General features: G+C 51.0%; 2 protein-coding genes across 3 annotated transcripts; both read right to left on the bottom strand.

Annotated features, from left to right (window-relative positions):
* Positions 1 to 694: 694 nt before the first annotated feature.
* Clec4g (C-type lectin domain family 4 member G) lies at positions 695 to 4,200 on the bottom strand. The gene is made up of 9 exons (XM_046443671.2): positions 4,111 to 4,200; positions 3,735 to 3,845; positions 3,388 to 3,441; positions 3,147 to 3,209; positions 2,925 to 3,029; positions 2,579 to 2,668; positions 2,249 to 2,397; positions 2,028 to 2,143; positions 695 to 1,710 (listed from the first exon to the last, which is right to left on the bottom strand). Exons 1-9 carry the CDS (start codon positions 4,163 to 4,165, stop codon positions 1,572 to 1,574), a joined length of 882 nt encoding a protein of 293 aa, XP_046299627.1. The 5' UTR covers positions 4,166 to 4,200; the 3' UTR covers positions 695 to 1,571.
* A 10,173-nt stretch (positions 4,201 to 14,373) lies between these two features.
* LOC124092217 (CD209 antigen-like protein E) lies at positions 14,374 to 18,694 on the bottom strand. 2 transcript variants are annotated; one of them, XM_046443690.2, is made up of 6 exons: positions 18,594 to 18,694; positions 18,056 to 18,145; positions 17,641 to 17,733; positions 17,098 to 17,249; positions 16,287 to 16,396; positions 14,374 to 15,456 (listed from the first exon to the last, which is right to left on the bottom strand). In XM_046443690.2, exons 1-6 carry the CDS (start codon positions 18,637 to 18,639, stop codon positions 15,306 to 15,308), a joined length of 642 nt encoding a protein of 213 aa, XP_046299646.1. In that variant the 5' UTR covers positions 18,640 to 18,694; the 3' UTR covers positions 14,374 to 15,305. The 2 variants fall into 2 exon arrangements, with proteins under 2 accessions (XP_046299646.1, XP_058435147.1); XM_058579164.1 differs by lacking the exon at positions 18,594 to 18,694 and adding an exon at positions 18,408 to 18,489.
* Positions 18,695 to 21,615: the final 2,921 nt, after the last annotated feature.

The raw sequence follows: 21,615 nt of genomic DNA, 5'->3' as shown, positions 1-21,615 counted from the left end.
AGTGGGAAGTCATTAGGTGTTTGGGGGCATTTCCTTGGAAGGGATTAAGTTAATTCTGCTGAGATCCTGGTGAGATCCTGGTTCTCGGGAGAGACTTGTCACAAAAGAACAAAACTAGCCCCTCTCCTCTCTCTGGCTTTCTGTCATGCCATGAGATTTCTCCTTGCTAGCCTCATGATGTAATGCAGCCACAGGGCCCTAACCAGAGCAGATACACGGCTGTTTGGACTTTAGCCTCCAAACTGTGAGCTAAACAAATCTCCTTTCTTTATAAAATACCAAGCCTCAGGTATTTTGTTTCAGCAATGAAAGAGATGAATACCTCAGCAAGAAGGCCTTCACTAAATGCTGTCACCATGCTCTCAGACTTTCCAGCCTCCAGAACCATGAGTCAAAAAAACTTCGATTCTTTGTAAATTACCCAGTCTTGGGTGTGTTTTTTTTTATAGCAACAGTAAACACGCTGACCTGCCATACAAAAATTTGTATAAGAATATTCACCGAAGCCGAATCATAGTAACTTACATTGGAAGCAACCCAAACATCCATCAACGGGTAAACAGAAAGTGAACTGTGGTCCAGCCACACAACAGAATATGACTCCGCAATAAAAAAAGAGAATATTATCGATTCGCATAATAGCATGGCTGAATCTCAAAAGTACTCGGTGGACAGAAAGTATCCAGAAACAAAGGGCTATGTGTCGTATGTAATTCAATGTATATGGAGTTTTACAAAAGACGAGTCACATTGATGGCGATAGACAACAGGTCCGTGGTGGCCTGGAGCAGGGCTGGGGGTTGGGACTGAATAGGAGGGGAGAGGAGGGGATTTAAGGCACAGTGGGTAGAGGCTGTATCTGGAATGGTGTTCCTCTCCTGCTGCCTCAGGCTGCCACCGCCAGGCATTCTGGGAACTAAAGCAGCCTTCAGTTATGGACTCAGTTCTGCAGGGAACTGGGAGCAGCTGGCCTGTTACTGTCCTCTGTTGCATCCATCTGCTTTTTTGGAAATTCTCAGAGAGCCCCCAAGTCCTCAGGATGAAAGCAGGAAACTCTGGGAGTGCAGGGTGAATTCAGATCAGAAGTCCCCACTTGTTCCAGCCAGGCTCTTTGCAGCCCACACCTCCACACTCCTTCTGCCCAACTGACAGCCTCCCTCCTGCTGGGTTCTGCTTCCTACTCCCGGCTCCCTACCTGCCCGCCACCTTCCTAGCTCCACCTGCAGAAATCCCATCACTTCTCAAAAACCCAGTTTCTCTGGGATGTTTCCTGACAGTCCCGGGAGCTAGGTGCTTTGAGCAAAAGGGACCAGATAATCTCATCAGGGGAGTTCCTCCTTCCTCCCCCTGCCTCAGGGCCTTGTGTCCTGCTGTGAAGTCTGGGATGGATGACAGGGTGCCAGTCTATCCTTCTCTTTCTCGACTAGGAAGAGAGGTGGGCTCAGGTGACCCGGGATTAGGAGAAGGGAGTTTTGAAGCTGGCGGAGGGGTGGGAGTGCAGGGTCCTGTGAGGTTGGAGCAGAGGCCTCTGAGCACCTGGGAGCCAACTGCGCCGGTGGGCGTGGCTCTGGTCAGCAGCTGCGCCTCTTCTCACAGATGCAGCCGTCCATTTTACTGCTGCATTGTGCGTCGTTCCACAGCCCCGAGTGCAGCATCATGACACAGTCTTCTTGCCTCCTCGAGTCATTGGGCTCTCCCGTGTTCCAGTGGCTGCCAAGGTGAAGTAGGGCACTGCTGCAAGGCCAGGCTGAGGACGGACCTGGGGTCCAGGCCTCCTTCCCAGCGTCTAGCCTGTTTATGGCTTGGGGCTAACCTGTTCACCCTGCGTGTCTAACTTGAGCATGCACCTGGGGTTATTACTTTGGGAGCCCAGAGTTTAACCCTCCTCAGCCAGTTCCTACGATCTGATGTTCCCATCCCTAAGAATTTAGCCCAAGCCAAGGAGTCCCCGAGAGGTGGTCCAAAGCACCTCCCCTCGGGTCTGATTTGTCCCTCTCCCCGATTCTCACCAGGAGTCCGTCCCTCACCTGAAGCTGAGCGGGACTCCATCGATCCACTTGTAGCTCTGAACCTTGCCAGAGTGACGCACAGCCCTCAGGCCCAGCCAGTAGCCCAGGCCGCGAGTGTGCAGACTCAGGAAGCCCTGGGAAGGAGCGGGGACCTGAACCCAGGAGTCCACCAACCGCCCCAGGACCCGAGCCACACGGCACACGCCAGGTCCTCCCGCTGAGCCCCTCCCTCTCGCTACCTGCTCCTCCAGGCCCCCGATGATCACCAGGTGAGCGCTTAGGTTTGCACAGAGGCGCAGCGACGCCTCCCACGAGCTGGGTGGCTCGGAGAAGAAGTAACAAGAGCCCTGGAAGGTCAGCCAGGACTTGGGGCACGGCTCACAGGAACCTGCAGGGTGGAGGGTCAGAGAGGTGGGCTGTTCCCAGGTGGAGCTCACTGAGCACCGGGTGGGTGGGTATCCCCCACGGGCAGAACCACCGAAGCCAAGTACAAGGGCAGGGCCTGGTGGAGAGTGGCACTCCGAGGCCCCGGCAGGTTCTGCTTGCTTTCCGTCCCCTGCGTTGCTCACCGTTCTGGAACTTGATGCCCTCCAGCACCCGGAACAGTTCAGTGCGGACGTTCTCTCGGTCCCTGCCGGCTTCAGCCAAGCCCTGGGTCACTGCAGGGTCAAGGGAGTTGAGATTACAGTGGAGGTTAGAATCAGCCGTGTCATGGCCAGGTAAAGGTCAGGTCCCGGTGGATGTCGACCTTGACAACGACTGTCATAAGAGGGTAGGGTCCGGCGTGGCTGGGGTGAGGAGTTGTACTCAAGGTCAGAGTCCAGCCATTAGGATCTGGTCCAGCCATGGAGGTGGGCACGATCAGGGTCAGGGGTCAAGGTCACTGGGGCCAGGGCTGAGGGTCACGCCCCTCACCGCGCTCCTGCAGTTCTTTCAGGGCGCTCTCCTGCTGTAGCACTTTTGCCTGTGTCTCCCCAAGCTCAGTGAGAGTGGTCTGCAGTTTCGCCTTGGTCCCCAAGCCTAGGAAGGACATGATACGGGTGGGTGGGACTTCTGAGGCCAGCCTGCCTGCCCCCACCAGCCTGCCCTGATCCACCTGCCCTAAGCCCACAAGCGACTGCCAGGCCCCCTTCTTACAGCAGCTGTTGCAGGCTCCGACCTCCTCCTTCAAGGCACCCAGCACCACTGTCTGTTCCGAGGCTGGAATGATGTCCCCACGCGCATGTGTACTTCGTCACCTGAAGGGACTCAGGGGACACCCTTCCCCCACTATGAGAGCAGCCTCTGGGTCCCCTGTGTCCTCACCCAGCTACTCCCCGGGCTCAGGACCCTGGACATTCCCACCCCCAGCCCCCAGGGCCCACCGCTCTGCACACACCGTTCGTCTCCAGCAGGTCCTGTTGGCCCACCAGCGCCCGGCGCTCCACAGAGGCTGCAGAGAGAAGCTCCTGCAGGCCCAGCGGGGTGACCCGGGAACATCCCCTCACCCCAGGGGTGCAAGGACCCCGTCTTGGGACCCACAGGGGAAGCAGGCCGGCGTACGACACACATGATGATCACATGTGTGGAAGGGAGACAAACGCACGGGTGGGTGCGCCCAGCCCAAAGAGGGACAGCCAGTCTATGCAGGGGTGGCACATTCAGATCCAGGCAGGGGGCTGGGATCATGGGGGGGTTGGAGCAATGGAAAGGGCAGACTTAGGTCCTCAAGAAGGGGTCACTCACCCTTGGACAACAGAATGCTCAGAATGAAAGCCCATAGGATTGTGGCCACCAGGAGAACCAGGGCCAGGAAGAAAAATCGTTGCTTGCAGTGCTCCCAGCATCCCCAGTGCCCTAGGAGAACACAGATGGACTCCTAGGGCCCAAGCACTAAACCCTAGGCTGTGGCACAGAGAGGTTAAATAACTTGCCCACCATGGCACAGCCCCTGAGCAGCAGAGTTAGGATTTGGATCCAGGTCTAACCGGGTCTATGGCTGTGGGGTTTTTTCCTGAACCCATTGCCTGGGTCTTCTTGCCTCCTCTCCTCCATTCCCCATCACACCCCAAACACACACTAGGAACCCCAGGAGACCAGCTAGGCAATCCATTACTCATACCTCCAGGGAGGTCCTGGGACCCGCCGCCCCACTTGCTGTATCCAGCATTGTCCATGGTGAAGCAGGAGTCCTGTGAAGCGGGCAGAGATATAAATTTAGCCCCCAGCCCCACCCTGGCCACACCCACTCTCTCTTCCTGCCTTCCTCCTTCCCATTTCCTTGGCCTCCATTCCTGGTAACAGGGAAACATTCGCCGACCAATCGCAGGGCCGGCTCCTTGCTGGGCTGGGACATGGTGGGGGGCAGTTCCAGCCTCCGGGCCTGGTCTCTGCAGCACGCCCCCAGGCTGGTGCTGTGGCTTCTCTTCAGAGCTTGGTCCCTAACTCTTTGGGGGCTGAGTTTCCTCCTGAGTTGGACCTGCTGATCCCAACCAAATTCATACCCCTGCTAGATCCTGAGAAAGCCCCTCCATGGGACCTCCCCAGCCAGTGCCAGATCCGCACCCCCCCTCCACTTCCCCACAGGTGCTTCTCAGAGGTTGGGCCTGACCCTGACCTGAATTCAGTCTCTCTTGGCCAGAAGGGAACAAATTGAAAAGTTTCGGGGTGGCCCGTTAAGCTCCTGGATTCTACTGCTGGGTGGGGGCGGGATGGATGGGGTTGTATGCAGATGTAGCTTCTAGAAGCCTCAGTTTTCCCTCTGTGAATAGGAGGGACAATAACAGGGCCTCCCTCAAAGAAGGATAAAGAAGTGAGGTCATGCATGACAGACCCAGCGCCATCTCAGGTGCGAGAAAACCACTAAGTGAGCCAGGTGTGGTGGTGCACACCGACAGACCCGGCAACCAGGGAGGCTGAGGCAGGAGCATCACCAGAGCCCAGGAGCTTGGGGCCAGCCCGGGCAACCTAGCAAGACTCTGCCCCCAACTCCTAAAAACAAATCCCACTAATTATTATGCATTTTTCCAACAAATATTGAACCCTTACTGTGAAGCATACTCTGAGTATTGGGTACATCCAGGAGCAGATTTCTTTGTCCTTGGAACTCAAATTCACTGGGGTGGTCAGGGGATAGACCCTATACTAAATAGACAGCAGTTTAAAAGCACATTTTATAGAGGAGTGTGCTTACCGAAGGGTAAGTGGGCCTCTCAGTGGATATTTGGCAATGTCTGGAGACATTTCTGGTTGTTAGAATTTGGTGTGTGTGTGTGTGTGTGTGTGTGATTGACATTCGTGGGTAGAGGACAGAGATGCTGCTCAAAACCCTACAATGCACAGGACCACCTCTGTCCCGTGGCAAAGAGTGATCCTGCTCCAACTGTCCGTCATGCCCAGAGTGAGAACCCTAAAAACATATATTTTAAAAAATCACAAGTGTTATAAAAGAACCAAACCTCAAACAGAATTAAGGGCTTGGAGGATTGGGCAGTGGGGAGGTGACCAGGAGACCTGGCTGGGAAGCTAAGTTTACTTGATACCATTGCATTTACTAGATTCCAGCCCTCTTGGGGATATGTGTATGCACCCTCACTTCTTAACAGGCTTTAGAAATAATTGACATTATTCACACTTCATTTAAAAAGTTAACTCAAGGGTTGAGGTGTGGCTCAGTGGTGGAGTGCTTGCCTAGCACACATGAAACCCTGGGTTCCATCCCCAGCACCCACCCCCCGCCAATTTTTAAAAAAAATTTGATAGTTTTCTTACTTCTTTCCAGAAAGGAATGAGAGAAGCATTCATGGTCACATAAAATGAAGAGATAGGAGGATTCTTTCTTTCTTTCTTTTTAAATATTTATTTTTTAGGTGTAGATGGACACAACACAATGCCTTTATTTCTATGTGGTGCTGAGGATCGACCCCGATTCCCGCCCGTGCTAGGCGAGCGCTGTACCGCTGAGCCACAATCCCAGCCCAGATTCTTTTTTTAAAGCAGATGACAAAGGACACAGGAGGGTGGGGAAGGGAGCATGATTCTAATATATAGGCTTAGGCACAACATTCAGACCGGGGTCCAGACTTGATACACACAGGTCCTCGTTTTGTTACTGCAGGGAAGAGGGTCAGACACCTGGAGATGGACAAGGAACTGTTCAACAGAATCTGGGGAAGGACATGTGGAACCAAGTTCACATAGAATGTTCCAGAAACACAGTATCAGATTTTCTACCACTGGGCTGAGGGTACATGGTATGTATGTATGAACCAAGTATGTGTAAGTTGGAACACGAGAGGACATTGCTCCTCTTCCTAGAAGTCTTCTCCTTCTGAGATGTAAGACTCCTTTTGCCTCCATCATCAGAAAAAGGAACCGTGTCAACAGGTGCCGACAGCTGACTTACCAGCAAGACATGACTATGTGGCAGAACTTTCTGGAAAGGCACACCCCAAGTGGCGCTTAGTTAGAGGAAATTAAAAAAAAAAAGATTGCAAAATTTCTGTCCAAGGCAACCATCAAAATGTGTTCTTAGGAAAGGATCCGGATGGGATTGTTTCATTAGTTATTTTGGAGGAGAACCAATTCATTCGTGTGGGGGGTCAGCAGATGTTTCCTGAAAGGGATCCCATTGGAATGGTGCCTTCAAGGACAGGTACATGGTCGAGGGGAGAAGGGAGCAGGGCAGGAAGGTGGGTCTCTGATTTATGCCTAGAGCCGATGTAGCCTTGAGGAGCTCGGTGGAGCTTTCCTACTTCTCCACAAAACCCAAAGCTGCCCATCCCCGGCCCCATGCCCAGGATTTGCTGCAGGGGAAGGGAGGTCCCAGGTACGAGGCTGGCCACAGACCCCTCACCTTTACTTCTGCCCCAAGACAGGGAAGGGAAACCCTTTTCTGGGTGTCATGGTGGGTGGGAAACACGTGACCAGGGAATTTTAAGACAGTGGAGCTCACATAGGGAGCACAGGGAATCACGAGGACTGGCAGCCACTCCTGAACGTACCTGAAGGATCCCAGAGGGCTTCTGGGAGGAGGGGATGCCCGGAGCAGTTGGCCATTCTGGAAAAGGTGGGGAGGGGAGATTCCCAGGATGACATCAGCACGTGCACAGATTGGAAGAGTGAAGGAACAGGACTCGGGAAGAAGCGAGATAGTCCAGGGGTAGGATTTTGAGTTTGGGGAGCAGCTGGTGCTAGTGGCAAGGACAAAGGTTTGGAGTAGAGGAGAAAGAAGGTAAAGGCCACCTGATTGAGCCTCAAGCCAGGGCCACTCTAGGGTGTCCATTCTTTTTAGAGAGAGGAGGCTCCTATGACCCAGGAACCCATTTCAGTGCAAAGGACGCATTATGCTTTGGTTATGGCTCTTTTTGCGGGGATGGGGGGTAGTACTGGGGATTGAACTCAGGGGCGCTCCACCACTGAGCCCCACCCCCAGCCCTATTCTGTATTTTATTTAGAGACAGGGTCTCACTGAGTTGCTTAGTGCCTCACCTTTGCTGAGGCTGGCTTTGAACTTACGATCCTCCTGCCTCAGCCTTCCAAGCCGCTGGGATTACAGGCTTGCACCACGGCGCCCGGCTTGGTGGTGGCTTTTTTAGAAAAAAAAAATTGTTTATTTTTTCACGTGGTGCTTAGAATCCAACCCAGTGCCTCACGTGTACTAGGCAAATGCTCAACCACTGAGCCACAACTCAGCCCCACTTATTGCTCTTAATATCGACTTTGATTATTATGATGAAAAAATGAGTGTGTCAAGAGGTCTGCAGAATACAATGCGCCTGCCTTCCACTCCACTGTATTCCTGTTTTGACACCATTGCATGTTTCAGATCCTTTTAAAAGTAAATATGACAAATATAGTGTGAGTCTTCTTCTAGGACTTCCAGTCCGTCTCTGGTCTCATTCCCATTTCCTTCCCCAAGGCTACTTCCCCCCCAAAGCTCAGTGTTTATCACATTAAAGAACACTTTAACTGTGCATGCACCCTTGGATGATATTTCGGATTGTTTTGCCCATTTGGAAGCTAAGTAAACACGTTCCCACGTGGTCTGTATCCTTCCGGCTCTTGTTTTTGTCTCTTCCACATTTTGAGATAGATCGATTCAATGCTCATTTTTCATTAAAAAGAAGATAAACACAAGAAAACGAATGCTGAGCAAACACAGGAGGCGATTTCCTTAAAGGCAATTTCCAGGGATCCACAGAAATGGTTTTACTTAATGATAACATGAGAACCATCTTCGGTAAAAATCAAGAACAAACAAATGAATGAAAAAAAATACATGCCCACTGAGTCGGGGGGGGTTGGTTTGTGTCCCCCACAAAAGATAAGTTAAAGTCCTAATCCAGGGTACCTGCAAATGGGACCTTATTTGGAAATGGGTCTTCACAGATGTAATCAAGTTCTGGTGCGGTTAGGACAAGCTCGAATCCCATAAGCCCCTGTCCTTCAACCAAGAGAAGAGACACAGATAAGGTGTTGTGCTGGGACAGGAGGGGAGAAGCCAGGGCTCACCGTCCGCCTCCAGAACCTGGCAACAGGCAAGAGGGGTCCCCTCCATGACTCAGAGGGACTCTGTCTTGTGGGAACTCTGTCTTGTTTCAGACGTGACCTCCAGAACTGTGAGACAGCACACTTCTGTGGCGTTAAACCACACAGTATGCAGTGCTTTGATAGGGCGATTGGCACCTACCGAACATCTCCACAAGGTCACACGCCAGGTAACCATGTTTCCATCGGTGACGAGCCATATTCAGATTGCAGAAGACGGTACCACCCATGACATCACAGCCGTCTCAGTTTGTAGGAGCATCCTCTATGATATCTGCACACGGGCAAAAGAGCCTAACAATGCTTTTCGCCCAATGTACTGCATGACTTTAAATATGAGAAACATATTTTGGTAAAATCAAGAACAAAATAAAGATGCTTCTCTTGCTTTCTGCCAATGCAATAAGAAAATAAATATTGGAAAGCAAAAAGGAAAGTTGACAGTCCGTCAAAGCTGGGATCATTTATCTAGAAATTGCTAAGGATTTAACCTCTGGACTAATTAAAGATTGTGGCAAGATTAACCTTTAAAAAGACAACTTTCTCATGTTCTAGCAATTAGCGTCTGCAAAGGAAAGAGAAACCAAAGCCCCTTCGCCAAATAGGAAATACTCTTGGATGCTGAAGAAAAATCACCTTAAGAATATGGGGTTGGGGGGCTGGGGGTGTGGCTCAACCGGTAGCGCGCTCGCCTGGCATGCGTGCGGCCCGGGTTCGATCCTCAGCACCACATACAAACAAAGATGTTGTGTCCGCCGAAAGACTAAAAAATAAATATTAAAAAAATTCTCTCTCTCTCCCTTTAAAAAAAAAAAAAGAAGAAGAATATGGGGTTGGGCCAGGTGTAGTGGCGCACACCTGTAATCCCAGCAGCTGGGGAGGCTGAGGCAGGAGGATCACGAGTTCAAAGTCAGCCTCAGCAATGATGAGGTGCTAAGCAACTCAGCAAGACCCTGTCTCTAAATAAAATATAAAATAGGGCTGGGGATGTGGTTCAGTGGTTGAGTGACCCTGAGTTCAATCCCTGGGGCCCCCTACCCCCCAAAAAAGAGTATGGGGCCGGTGAGCAGCTCAGTGGTGGAACATTCACGTAGCATGTGCAAGGCCCTCGTAGCACTGAAAAAAAGAAAAGAAGGAAATTCATGAATAAATCAGTTCATATGTTTGTGAAACCATCACCACCCACTATTCCCAAATTGAGACTGTCCAGTAAACACCAACCCTCCATTCTCACTTCCTAGTTCCTGGTGCCCATGATTATAACCCTCTGTCTTTATGGATTTCTCTAGGAACCTTAAATAAATGAAATTCTAAGCAGTGTTTTTGAGTCTTTTTCAAACTTTTTTTTTTTTTGGTAGTGGAAATGAAACCCAGCACCCCACGCACGCTAGGCAAGCGCTCGACCACCAGGCTGCACTGCAAGCCTCTTGCAAATTCTTATTTTGATATAGATTCACGATGAGTTGCAAAGACAGTCGAGAGTTCTGTATATTCTTTACCCAGCTTCTGCTATGCTAATATCATGTATTATCATTATACACTTGTCAAAATGAAGAAATTAATATTGGTATTAATCCACCATTGGTTAAACTGCAGGCCTCATTTGGATTTTACCAGTGTTCCCACCGGTGCCCCTTCTCTGCTTGCTCCATCATCCCACCCGGCATCCCACACTGCCTGTGGGCGGCGTCCGAGTTCGCCAGGGCTGCTGTGACAAATGCAGCTTCAGCCAGAGAAGCTTAGTCGCTCACAGTTTTGGAGGCCAAAAGCCCAGGACCAATATGAGCAGATGTTATAATTTGGATCCAAAATGTCCCCCAAAGACTGGTGTGTCTCCAGCTTGGTCCTCCTGGGAGGTGGTGGAAACTTTAAGGGGTGGGACCCAGCGAGAGGTCTTCAGATCACTGTGTGGATACCCTCGGAAGGGATGTGGGGCCTCATTCCCTTCTTTCTTTCTCGTGTCCCAGCTCTGAGGCGAGCAGTCTGGCCATGGCTGCTACCATGACGTGCTGCCTCACCACAGGCCGTAGGGATGGGGCCAATTGATCAAGGACTGAAGCCTCCAAAACTGTGAGCTGAAACAAACCTTTCCTCTTTGGACATGGATTTCTCTCAGTTATGTGTTACAGTAACAGAAAGCTAGCTAGCACAGCATGGTTGGTTCCTTCTGGGCTACAAGGGGAAGGGTCTCTTGTTTGTGTCTCTCCTTGGCTTGTAGATGCCACCTTCTCTCTGACATATCTTTCATGAAGTGGAAAGTTTTGAAGAGTAACAATCAGGCATTGCTTTGACACTTTATTGTCCTTGTAAAGACCTCATTGCCAAGTATGGTCACATTCTGAGGTACTAAGAGGTTAGGACGTCAACCCATGATTTTTTTTTTTTTTTTTTGCAGTTGAACCCAGGGAGCTCTACCACTGAATAACATTCTAAGCCCTATTTGAATTTTGAGATAAAGTCTTGCTAAGTTCCCCAGGTGGGTCTCAAACTTGTGATCCTGCTGCTTCAGCCTCCAGAGTTTCTGGGATTCCAAGTGTGAACCACCATGCCCAGCAACATAGGCATTGGGTTGGAGGCACTGTTCAGCCCATAACAATCACTTTGTCTTCTTGATCGCCTCCAGACTGTGACAGGTTCCTGCTGCTGTGATTTAGTGATTGGTTTGAGTGTGTCCCCTGAAGTTCATTGGTGGGAAGCTTGGTCTCATCTTTGTGATGTAGTGTGAGACGTGATGGGACCTTTAAGGGGTGGGGCTTAATGGGAGGTGGTTAGGTTTGGGGGCATCATTTTTTGCAAAGGATTAATGCCAATATCATGAAGTGAGATAGTTCTCTGGAAAGTGAATTTTTATCAAAAGAGGAAGCCTGATTAAGTATTATAATGCAAAAAAGAAAGTACATGTAGAAAGGCATAAATTGGCGTGACCAAACTTTATATATGGAGATATGAAAAATTGTACTCTATATATGTAATAAGATTGTAATGAATTCCACTGCTGTTGTGTATCTTTAAAAATAATAAAATCATTAAAAGATAAAAAATAAATAAAAACAAAAAGAGAGAAAGTCTGGCCCTTCCGTATTCTCTGGTTTCCTGTCTCATACATGATCTCCTTTTCTGCTTTCTCCACGACGCCATCTGCCATGTTGTATCACAGCCAAGAGGGTCCTGGACAAGAAGCTGAACTGATGGGGTTGCGTGGCCTTGGACTGTCAGCCCCCAAATTGAGCTAAACAAACTGTTTTTCTTCATGAAGTTCCCAACCTCAGCTATTTTATTATAGGAACAGAAAATGGATGGATATACCTGTCTTCTTCTCTTGTCTTTCATGAAGTGGAAAGTTTTGAAGAGTAACAATCAGGCATTTTGCATTGAATGGTCTTTGATTTGAACTTTCATGATTAGATTGAGGATATGGGTTTAGGGGGGAATGTACCACAAAGGTAATGTGCCCTTCTTTCACACGATATTGGTGGGTCCAGTAGGGAAATACATGATGTCCACATGATCATGACTTGTCACTGGTGATCTTAGTTAAGGTGGTAAATGCCAGGTTTCTCCATAATAGAGTCTCTATTCACCCCCACACACCTGTTCCATGCTGTTTGATGCATCTTCAATGGTACTGATATTGTTCCTGAAGGAGAAAATCTGGTTCTTTGGAGGATAAATATAGAAAGATATATATGTCTACAGGTATCTATCCATACCTGTAGCTATCAGATATCACCGTGACTTGGGGACCTACAAAACTTGTCCTTCTCCAACAAAACCAAAATCTTTGATATTTTATTTAGAGCAACAATTAAGGAAAATGTCTCTAAAAGCCATTTGATGCTGCTCTCTTCCTTGAAAGTGAGTCACCATGTCCAGCTGCCCTCACAGGGAGAACTGATTTCCAAGAAGGAGTAGATGTGTGAACATGTGTTAAGACCACAGTGGTCGTTAATAAGCATTGAGGGAAACGAGTTCACTGAGGTGGTGCAAATGTCCTGTTTCTTGTAACATTCTCCCCCATTAATTAGAACATCTGTCTCGAGATCTTTCTACAGCAATTATTGATGAGATATCCTAAGGATAATCCCACATTTCCTTTCTTCTTTATTTCATTTATTAATTGAAATCATTCTGTAAGAAAGAACAGATTTTCAAAAATGGACTTTAGTATTTAGATTCACAGCAAAAGTACAGATTTACAGCGAAATTACGTAGAGGGTGGGGGGATTTCCCATTCACTTCCCACCCCCACAAAAGCACAGCCTCCTCCATTGTCAAAGCCCCCACCAGGCCTAGATTCTTTTGCAGCAGGTGGAACAATGTGCACATGTTATTGCCACTCAAAGTCCGAAGTTTGCATTTGGGCTCACTTGTGCTGTGTGTTTTATAGGTTTGGACAATCCTGTAGGGGACGTCTCCACCAGAGCAGTATCACAGAGAAGATTCAGAGTCCCAACAATTCCCTGTGCTCCATTTATTCACAAACAGATTTTCAAAGTTCTATAGAGTATTGCAGGTAGAGTTTGAAGCCAACGTGGCAAGTGGATTATGTGGAATATCATAAAGAACAGGGAGAAGACCTTTTGAGATCAGAACATGGGGAAGGAGGGCACTGAGTTTTTCACTGGAGAGATTGACATGTTTTGGTCCCACGGGCACGGATGGCTTACTCAAAAGATCAATTAAAACCTAAAGAGCTATAGTCATTTAAAGATCATCTAAAAGAGAAATCGCACAAGAGAAGAAAAAAAGTATTTCAATAGAGAAGAAGCACGTCGGGCAGATACCAAGACGTATTGTAGACTTGGTCCAGGTTTCTCCAGAAACAGAGCCTGAGCCAAGTATTTGGATATCCACAGTTTAGCTGGGAGGTGATTCCAAGAGAAGCAGTAGAGGAGGGGGAAGAAAAGAGGGGAAGGAAGGAGGGGAACAGACACAGGGGAGGTTGACAGGCATATGACTGACGTGGGCAGCTGGGACTCAGCCCCTTGTGCCTCTGGGAGGTGTATGGAGAGAGCCTCTGAGTTAGCCCCACTGTTGAAGGTCGATTTACTGAGATAGGATTCAGCCTTCGAGTTATTTATGAAGGGACATCCTTGCGGTCAGTCCCAGCAGGAGGAAGGGGAAGTCTATGGAGTTACTTTTACACCAAGTCGTTTTCCACTTCTCACTACAGCTTCCTGGAGCTGGATTACACAAGTTAGAAATCTCAGTTCCACAAGACGAGCCCAGATGTCTTCTGCAAGAGGGGTGCCTAGGGGAGCCACGCTTCAGCCAGGCCAACCATGAATCGGGCTCCCAGAACCCACTCCCAGTTTTCCAGATGGCTCACAGAAAAATACATGCTTGCATTCACTGGGTTGTTATAAAGAACACAACTCAGCCAGATGGAAGAGATGCCCGGATGGAAGGAAAGCGTGCAGAGGTGGGACGTTCTCTCCTAGTGGGCAGCACCTCGGACCCTCTCCTGCTCACCAGCCTGATACTCACCAAACCCCACCGTTACCAGACTTTTCATACAGCTCAATCTCTGCCCCTGCTTGGGGGACTCTGGCACTCTGGGCCACTATACACCTCCCCAGGGCTAAGTACCAGGCACCTCCAGCCCAGAGCCCACTGAAAAGACTCAAGCTAGCCATGCTTACGCGAGCTTCTTAAACTCTGCCTCATTTAATTGGTGCATGGGGCTGGAAGTTCCAACCCTCTAAAATCCTCCGATTTCCCTGGTGACCCCTCCCATGTGGAGGCATCCAAGTCCTACCATCAAACACCTCATTAGCCTGAATTCAAGTGGGTGCCCAGAGGCTCACTAGGAATTTTAAAAAGCCAACCCTGCCACTCAGGATCAAAAAGATATTTTTATTATGCCATTGGAAGGGAATAGGAGCAGGGAGGGGGACAGTCCAGCAGAGGAGGTCTGACAGCAGCCACAGAGGACTCCATGGGAGCTCTGGAACCTGCATGGTCCTTCAGGGGTGCCCCATGTGGACCCAACGTGGACAGATCTTCACGGGCCTGTACCCATCTGGGCTGCACCAGGAAGGATCCCGGCCTTGGAGAAGGCAGCTCCCTGCAGTAGGGTCTAGACTGGAAGAGGCTGAGAGGTGTCAGCTGCCTCCAAGGAACTCCCAGCAGCAGGCCAGCGTGTCCCTCCCTGAAGAGAGCTGGCAGGCATACTTCAGGGTCCACCAGGGTCACCCAGGGAGGCAGGGCTGGGTGTTCATGCTGCAGCTCCTGACAGTCCTTGATTGACTGGGGGAATGAATTCCTTCATGCTTCCAGCCTCCAGGGTGAGCTACGGCAACCAGGAGAGGGCCCTGGGCAAACGGGTTGCAGGGGAGGGTCATGGAAGTTGGGCAGATGGAGGAAAGTCATGCAGAGGTGGGATAGGCCCTGGGGGACATGGCAGCAGCTACACATGGTCATGCAAACCCTCTGGTCTCAGCAGGGAAGACGGAGTAGATTAGTGGAACACACCCAGCCCACACCTGTGAGAATAGGCCCCACTCCTGGGCACTGGATGGGACTGCAAAGGTGAGACACAACCACCCCTTAAAGCCAGGGGCAACCTAGAGGCCCAGGAGGGAGGGCCCGTGTCACCCCACGTGGGCTCAGCCCCACAGGGATTGAGGCATCCCAGAGAAGAGTCCCAGAGCTTGTATTAAAACCTCGATGTCCATAGGCAGGGGAAGGGCTTGGCATAAACCTGGGTGGAGTTCTGAGACCTGCAGGGCTGTTCAGGAGGCAGGCGTGGCGCGGAGGAACCAGCAGTCACTCAGTGGAGCAGGAAGCTGCAAATCTTTTGCACACCCAGAATTTCTTGTAATCACATTTGGAGTCCTTCCAGCCACTGCTTCGCACTTCCACGCAGTCCTGTCCGCCACGGTTGTTGGGCTGCCCTGGCATCCAGTATCTCGTGAGGCTGCAAAACCATCCACGTGGTGAGCCTCCACCCAGCCCCCTCCGTGCGCTGTCTCTGCTCCAGGACATGTGATGCTCTCACATCTGTCCTACAAGCCTGTGGCAGACAAGCCTTGTTCCGGACACCCAGTGACATGCCTGAGTCACTCGACCTTGGACCCTGCCCCTTGTTGGCCCCCATGAGAGGAATCCTCCTGCTAAGGGTGTGACTGTCACATGCAACCAACCAGCCTAGACTTCACACCCCAGCCACCTTGCTTGGGGGACTCTGGGCCACTATACGCCTCCCCAGGGCTAAGTACCAGGCATCTAGGGTCAGCACCTCCAGCCCAGAGCCCACTGAAAAGACTCAAGCTAGCCATTCTTACGCGAGCTTCTTAAACTCTGCCTCATTGAATCCTTCCGTGGACACCACAATGCAGGCCCTCGCCCACGGCGCCTCCTCCCACTGCCCAGCCCTGCCCTTCCCCAGGGGGCTGCCATGGATTGAAGTTGGCTCCTTCTTTTGAGATCCACGAGAATCTCAAGCTATCTTTTCAGTGGAATTGTCTTCTTGTGCCCTTGGTCTTGCTATCCCTCAGATTTTCTAGTAACACTCTCCGTTTTCAGTCACCCACCCAGGCTCCGAGCTCCTCCTGCAGCTCTGGTGGTGGAATTTCACCCAGTGGCCCCCTCTCGGCACAGGAGGATGAAGACCAGCTTCCTCAACTCAGTGAGTGTCACAGACTCTCAGGCCTAGGGGCCAGGGAGTGGGAACCCCAGGTGTAGCCCAAGCCAGAGCTTCAGAGCATCACCCTGCTCTCTAGGGAGTGCCCTTCCCCCAGGACCTACTTGAGTGACAGAGGAGAGCCATCCACCCAGTACCATGCGCCTTCCTTATTCAGGTCCGAGAGCCCCAGCCAGGCAGAGCCTTGGATGTCAGAAGTCTGCTGCAGGAAGCTCTGGAGGGGGGAGGAGGAGTCAGGAGGAAGCTCTGGGCTTATTTACCAGCTTGTGATTCCCCAATCTCTCGGTGGCAAGTTCTGCTTGCAGTCTGGCCTCTAATCTTCTAGCATATGGAAGCCATGAACCCCCTCCTGTGTTCAGGAGCTTGGGTCCTCCCTCATCTGTATGCCATGGGCAGATGTGTTTTGGATGCACACTCAATGTGCAGCTGGCTCGTCTCTCACACACTAGCTACATGTTCTGAGCACATTTACATGAATGCATTCATGACGGGGTTAAAGTCTAGGGTCAGACCGTCCCTGCTCATGACAGCTGGTCATGCACATCACCTCTTTTCAAATCTGCATTGAATGACGGCCCATTGGTAGCTTGAAATCAGTCGTGATGGAATATCTACATGGGGAAAGTCGGCAAGTGTAACTCATGAGCACGGCACTTCTGCCCGAGAGCAAGTTGTCACCCCTGGTCAGCGCACCAGTGGGGGCACTGAACATCCTTGTTGCTCCTCAAGCATTCACCCTTGACCAGACTTTGTGTGTCCCCTGCGAGCTGCCTGGGACCCCCTGTCCATGCCCGTCTCCTCCCTTCCACTGGAGGAAGCAGCCCCTGCTTCAAAAATCCTGTTCTGACCAACGTCTCCTCCCAGGTGGCCAGTGGCCAGATGCCTGCCCAGACCAGGATGGGGCCCACCATGCACCTGCTCCTCAGTGCTTTTGATGACGACTAGTTGGGCCCCCACTTCCTGGCAGGCGGTGACGGAGTCATGCCAGTTCCGCTGGGACTTGGAGAAGAAGTAACAGTTTCCTTGGAAGAACGTCCAGTCCCAGGGGCAGGGGCGGCACAGGCGGTCTGTTGGGGGAGAGGGTCAGGCTTGACCCTTGCTGGGAGGCCATGTTCCCATGTCTGCCCACCTTCAAGCCCTGGAGAGTTAGGGACCTTGTATGACCCTGCACCTGGGTGACTGTCCCCTCCCTGGACCCCTGGCACCCAGGAGCCCCCAGGAGTCCTGGTCCCATCTCCTCCAGCCTGGGAGAAGCAGGGGCTCCAGAGCCCAGGAGACTGGCCTGAGTGCCTACTGTGGGCACGGCCATCTGTGAGCACCAAGTGCCACTGTCACTGTTATCCTGTGTTCCCATTTCACAGATGAGGAAGCAGGTTCAGAGAGGGCTGGTTATTTAAGCAAAGTCTCACAGCACAGACCCTTTGAGGCCCCCAAGAGATGCAGTGTCTGGTCACTCACCAACTGCTGCCTTCAGCTGGGTCAGTTCCTGGTACACCTTCTCCTGCTTCACTAGCTCCTGCTCCTGTTCCTGGGAGCTGGGGACCTTGGAGACTGTGCCAAGAGAAAATAAGCTACAACTGTTGAACACCTACTGTTTGGTCATCATTTCTGAGAGCCAAGGTGTTGTTTAGTTCTGATTGAAGACGAAGAAAAGTGGCATCCAGAGTGGGCTGAAGCACAAGGGTGCATGGAGCCGGGACCCTCGCAGGTCCTCCTCCCCCTCCCCTGCACTGATGTGGGGGGTGGGGGCAGGCAATCCCCAGGGAAGCTGCTGAAGGACCCCATGCCAGCTTTGACCCCATGTCCATCCGGGACCTGGCTGCCCCAGTCTAGGGCCCAGATAAGGGATCCCCACCCTAAGGCCTGCCCTGACCTTGGACAAGGGCAGCCACCAGGATCCCAGCTAAGACCGTGAGGCAGAGCAGCTGCAGGACCAGGGGGACGTGGCCATGGCCCAGGCACCCTAGGAAGAGAAGGAAGAGGTATTCCAGCGTCCAGTGCCCTGCCTCAGCCTGGCCACAGCCTGCGCCTCCCTGGGGCACAGGACTCCAGAGGATCAACCTCTGCCTGCCAGGATGCAGGAGTGGACACCAGCCTGTGTGCGTGGCTGAAGTCCTTGTCCCAGATTCCACTCCTTTAGGTCCCACTGTCCAGGGTCCTAATCTTACTATCCCAGAACCGAGTGCCGGGGGACCGTCCACCTCTTGGTCCCATCCCAGCTCTACCTGCCAAGCTATTGAATGCAGAAGTCAGTCGGAATCCTGAGCCTTCTGCCCAAGACCTGGTGGCGCTGGCCGTCATCAGCCCCTTCTCTGAGTTGAAAGCGCGTCAGTCAGAGCCTGGGCAGGCTGGGGCCCGAGCTGGCCCCTTACACCCCCCTCCCAACTCCCAGACTCCCAGCCCAGCCTCACCCAGAGGACCCAGCTGCTGCACCCTGGCTTCCTTGAAGTCACTCATGATCACCGCTGTCCCTTAGTGCCCAGGGCTGATGACACCACAGCCTTTATTCCCACCCCCTGAATTTACTGCACGTCAAGAAGAGAAACAGGGAACTGGGTAGGACACAGGAAGAGGGCAGAGGGAGGGGGCCGAGCCTGGGACACACCAGGACAGGGGCTCGCATTCCAGGATCTCAGGGAGCGGCTGTGTGGCCTGCCTCCAGAGCAGGAGAGCCGGTCCACTCTCGGGACGGCTAAGCTGTGGATGTTCTTAACAAAACCCGCATCTTGTCAAGCTCCATATTTATCCCTTCTTCACCCGTGGTGAGAGTGGGCAGCGAGGCCTCCCGTCCTCCCTGAAACATGTCCCCTCCGGTCCCAGGCATTGTTGCTTTGGTTTGCTGATGTCCTGGGACTTGGGCTGAATCATCATTGCTTCTGTGTGTGTGTGTGTGTGTGTGTGTGTGTGTGATTTAATGCATGAACTTCATCAGAAAATCCATTATCATACTGCTTTAAAAATTTAAAGTAAAAAACCCACGTAAGTGCTTGAATAGATTGAAAAAAAAATAGGTAAAACACAACACGATTCCTGATTGAAACTTTTAAAAATACTTTTATTGATTGATTGGTTTCATGGGGCGCTGAGGATTGAACCCAGGGTCTCACACATGTGAGGCAAGCGCTCTGCCACTGAGCCACAATCCCAGGCCCTGACTGATACTTTAAAAATTCTTCGGCAACTAGAAATAGAAATGAAATGTCCCTAATGTGATGGTGGTGTCCATCAACCCCCCCACAGCAAGACTCATGGGAACTGTCAGGAGCACTCTCACTGAACCCAGGCGGAAGCCGAGTGTGGTGGTGCACGTCGGAATCCCTGCTGCTCAGGAAACTGAGGCAGGAGGATGGCAAGTTCAAGGCCAGCCTGGGCAACATGGTGAGACCCTGCCTCAAAATAAAATTTAAAAGGGTGTCATTCAGTGGTGGAGTGCTTGGTTAGTATGCACAGGACCTGGGCTCAGTCCCAAGTAACACACACGCACGCACACACGCACACATCAGGAAAAAGAATGAAAAGAAAAACATCCAGAGATCACACAGAACTCCTAAAACTCAACAAGAAGAACACACTGAGGTGTTTTTTTTAAAATATTTTTTAGTTGTTGATGGACCTTTATTTTATTTATTTGTAGGTGGTGCTGAGAATCGAACCCAGTGCCTCCCACATGCTAGGCGAGCACACTACCACCCAGCCACGGTCCCAGCCCCCACACTGAGTTCTGACATAGGCAAAAGTGCATCTTAACAACAGAAAAACACATCCCCGATTATGAAAAGGACAGAGCACCCAAGTAGACACCCAGGTGGCCAAGGGCACATGAAGAGGTGAGAACCACCCAAGAGTAGCCAAATAGCCAATGGTCCAAGGGTGCAGGGAGATGGGAATCCTTGGTCACCGTTGGCGAGAACATGGAACGGAGCAGGGCCGTGCTTCAAGACACCACTGAAGGAGTTTCCATGTGGCCCGATGATGATGCCATTTCTGGGAATATGACCAAAAGGATCCAAAGCGAGGATTCAAAGAGATAATTGTACAGTTGTGTTCGTCAGAGAGGCATCTGCTTCAGCAAAAAGGTGGAAGGAACCCACCCGTCCAATGAACCCACCAGAAATGGATGACCAGAAGCCGTCTACTCACAAAGCAGTGGACTATCACTCAGCCTTCAAAAAGAAAGGCCATTCTGATGACGCCACCTGTGAGCAGCAGGGACCTGCTGCGAGGTGGAAAAGACCAGTGCACAAAGACAAATGCTAGGATCCTTTCTTTGAGGGATGATGAAACCAGGTAACGGAGTGGTTATTCCTGCCGTTCCTGTGACCCTGGACGGCCTCAGCCTCCCAAGCCACCGGGATCACAGGTGTGCGTCGCCGCGCCCGGCTGCAAATGTTCTCACTGCCACTGAACTGTCCACTTTAAAAACTCTGTAGATGGAAAATGCTATATCGTTTGGATTTTACCACGATTAAAATGACACTTTTGAAGGACAAAAAAATTTCCCTTTCCCTACCTTAAAAGGAAATGAACTAAATTCCTTTTTCTCTTTCATTTCTGCTTTCCTTGGCGTTTCCTGGTCTATACAACCAAACTTTTTACTCTGGTTCTTTTGTATGTTTGTTTTGTTTGGATTTTTTTTTTTGTACTGTCAACTTAACCCGGGGGTGCTCAACCACTGAGCCTCATCCCCAGCCCTTTTTAATTTTTTTATTTTGAGACAATGTCTTGCTACATTGCTTAGGAACTTTCCAAGTTGCTGAGGCTGGTCTTGAACTTGCAATCCTCCTGCCTTTACTTCCTGAGCTGCTGGGATTACAGGCGTGTTCCTCTGTGCTTGACTTTTTACTCCAAAGATTGGAAATTTCACCCCGTTTTCATAGAATGACAGGTGGCCCCACTCTAAAACTGACCACAAAACCTATGGAGATCAACTCCGCTGTTATCATGTTGTTCTTTAGCCGGGGAACTAGCCTTCCAATAATATCAAGAAACCAACACAAGAGAAGCCAAATGCCAAAAGCCAGGATAAGGAACAAAACGGCACAGGTAAGAACAGAGAGCAATGCGAGTTGATCATGGAGGGACATTGGGTCGACACTAGGGCACAGGAAGCCCGGGGTGGGGGGAAGGACAGTGAGGGACAGCGGGAGACGGGCCAGTGAGAAATGAAGGACGGAGACAGGCAGAGACCCGCACCAAGGTTTATTTGTCACAGATGACAAATAGAGGCCATCCCTCTCCAGAGAGGAGAGAGGCCCCGAGATGTTTGGGGTTCAGCTTTTGTGGGGTCGGGCTTTGGAGCTGGAGCTGTGGCGCTGTGGGACAGGCTGGGGACGTCAGAGCTGGGCGGTGGGAATAGCATGGGATTGGCTTAGGTCGATGGCACCTGGGGCTCTCCAGAGCCAAGGGATCGTGTCCTAACTTCAAGTACATCTG

Source organism: Marmota monax, unplaced genomic scaffold (genome assembly GCF_021218885.2).
Source record: "Marmota monax isolate L192 unplaced genomic scaffold, Marmota_monax_Labrador192_F-V1.1 WCK01_AAM20220418_F8-fsc00102, whole genome shotgun sequence".
Taxonomy (NCBI): Eukaryota; Metazoa; Chordata; class Mammalia; order Rodentia; family Sciuridae; genus Marmota; species Marmota monax.
Note: the sequence above shows the minus strand (reverse complement) of the source record. Positions and strands in the feature narration are given on the sequence as shown.

What these genes read in the sequence shown, in the direction of transcription:
- Clec4g (XM_046443671.2), bottom strand. Translation starts at nt 4,165, where the DNA reads ATGGACAATGCTGGATACAGCAAGTGGGGCGGCGGGTCCCAGGACCTC. An exon ending in GAGCATTCTGTTGTCCAAGG is followed by an intron (nt 3,442 to 3,734) that starts GTGAGTGACCCC and finishes TTCTCTCTGCAG; the next exon opens with CCTCTGTGGAGCGCCGGGCG. An exon ending in GGACCTGCTGGAGACGAACG is followed by an intron (nt 3,210 to 3,387) that starts GTGTGTGCAGAG and finishes ACATCATTCCAG; the next exon opens with CCTCGGAACAGACAGTGGTG.
- LOC124092217 (XM_058579164.1), bottom strand. Translation starts at nt 18,483, where the DNA reads ATGACGGCCAGCGCCACCAGGTCTTGGGCAGAAGGCTCAGGATTCCGA. An exon ending in TCAAAAGCACTGAGGAGCAG is followed by an intron (nt 16,397 to 17,097) that starts GTGCATGGTGGG and finishes TCCCCCCTCCAG; the next exon opens with AGCTTCCTGCAGCAGACTTC. An exon ending in GGCTCTCCTCTGTCACTCAA is followed by an intron (nt 15,457 to 16,286) that starts GTAGGTCCTGGG and finishes ATGGTTTTGCAG; the next exon opens with CCTCACGAGATACTGGATGC.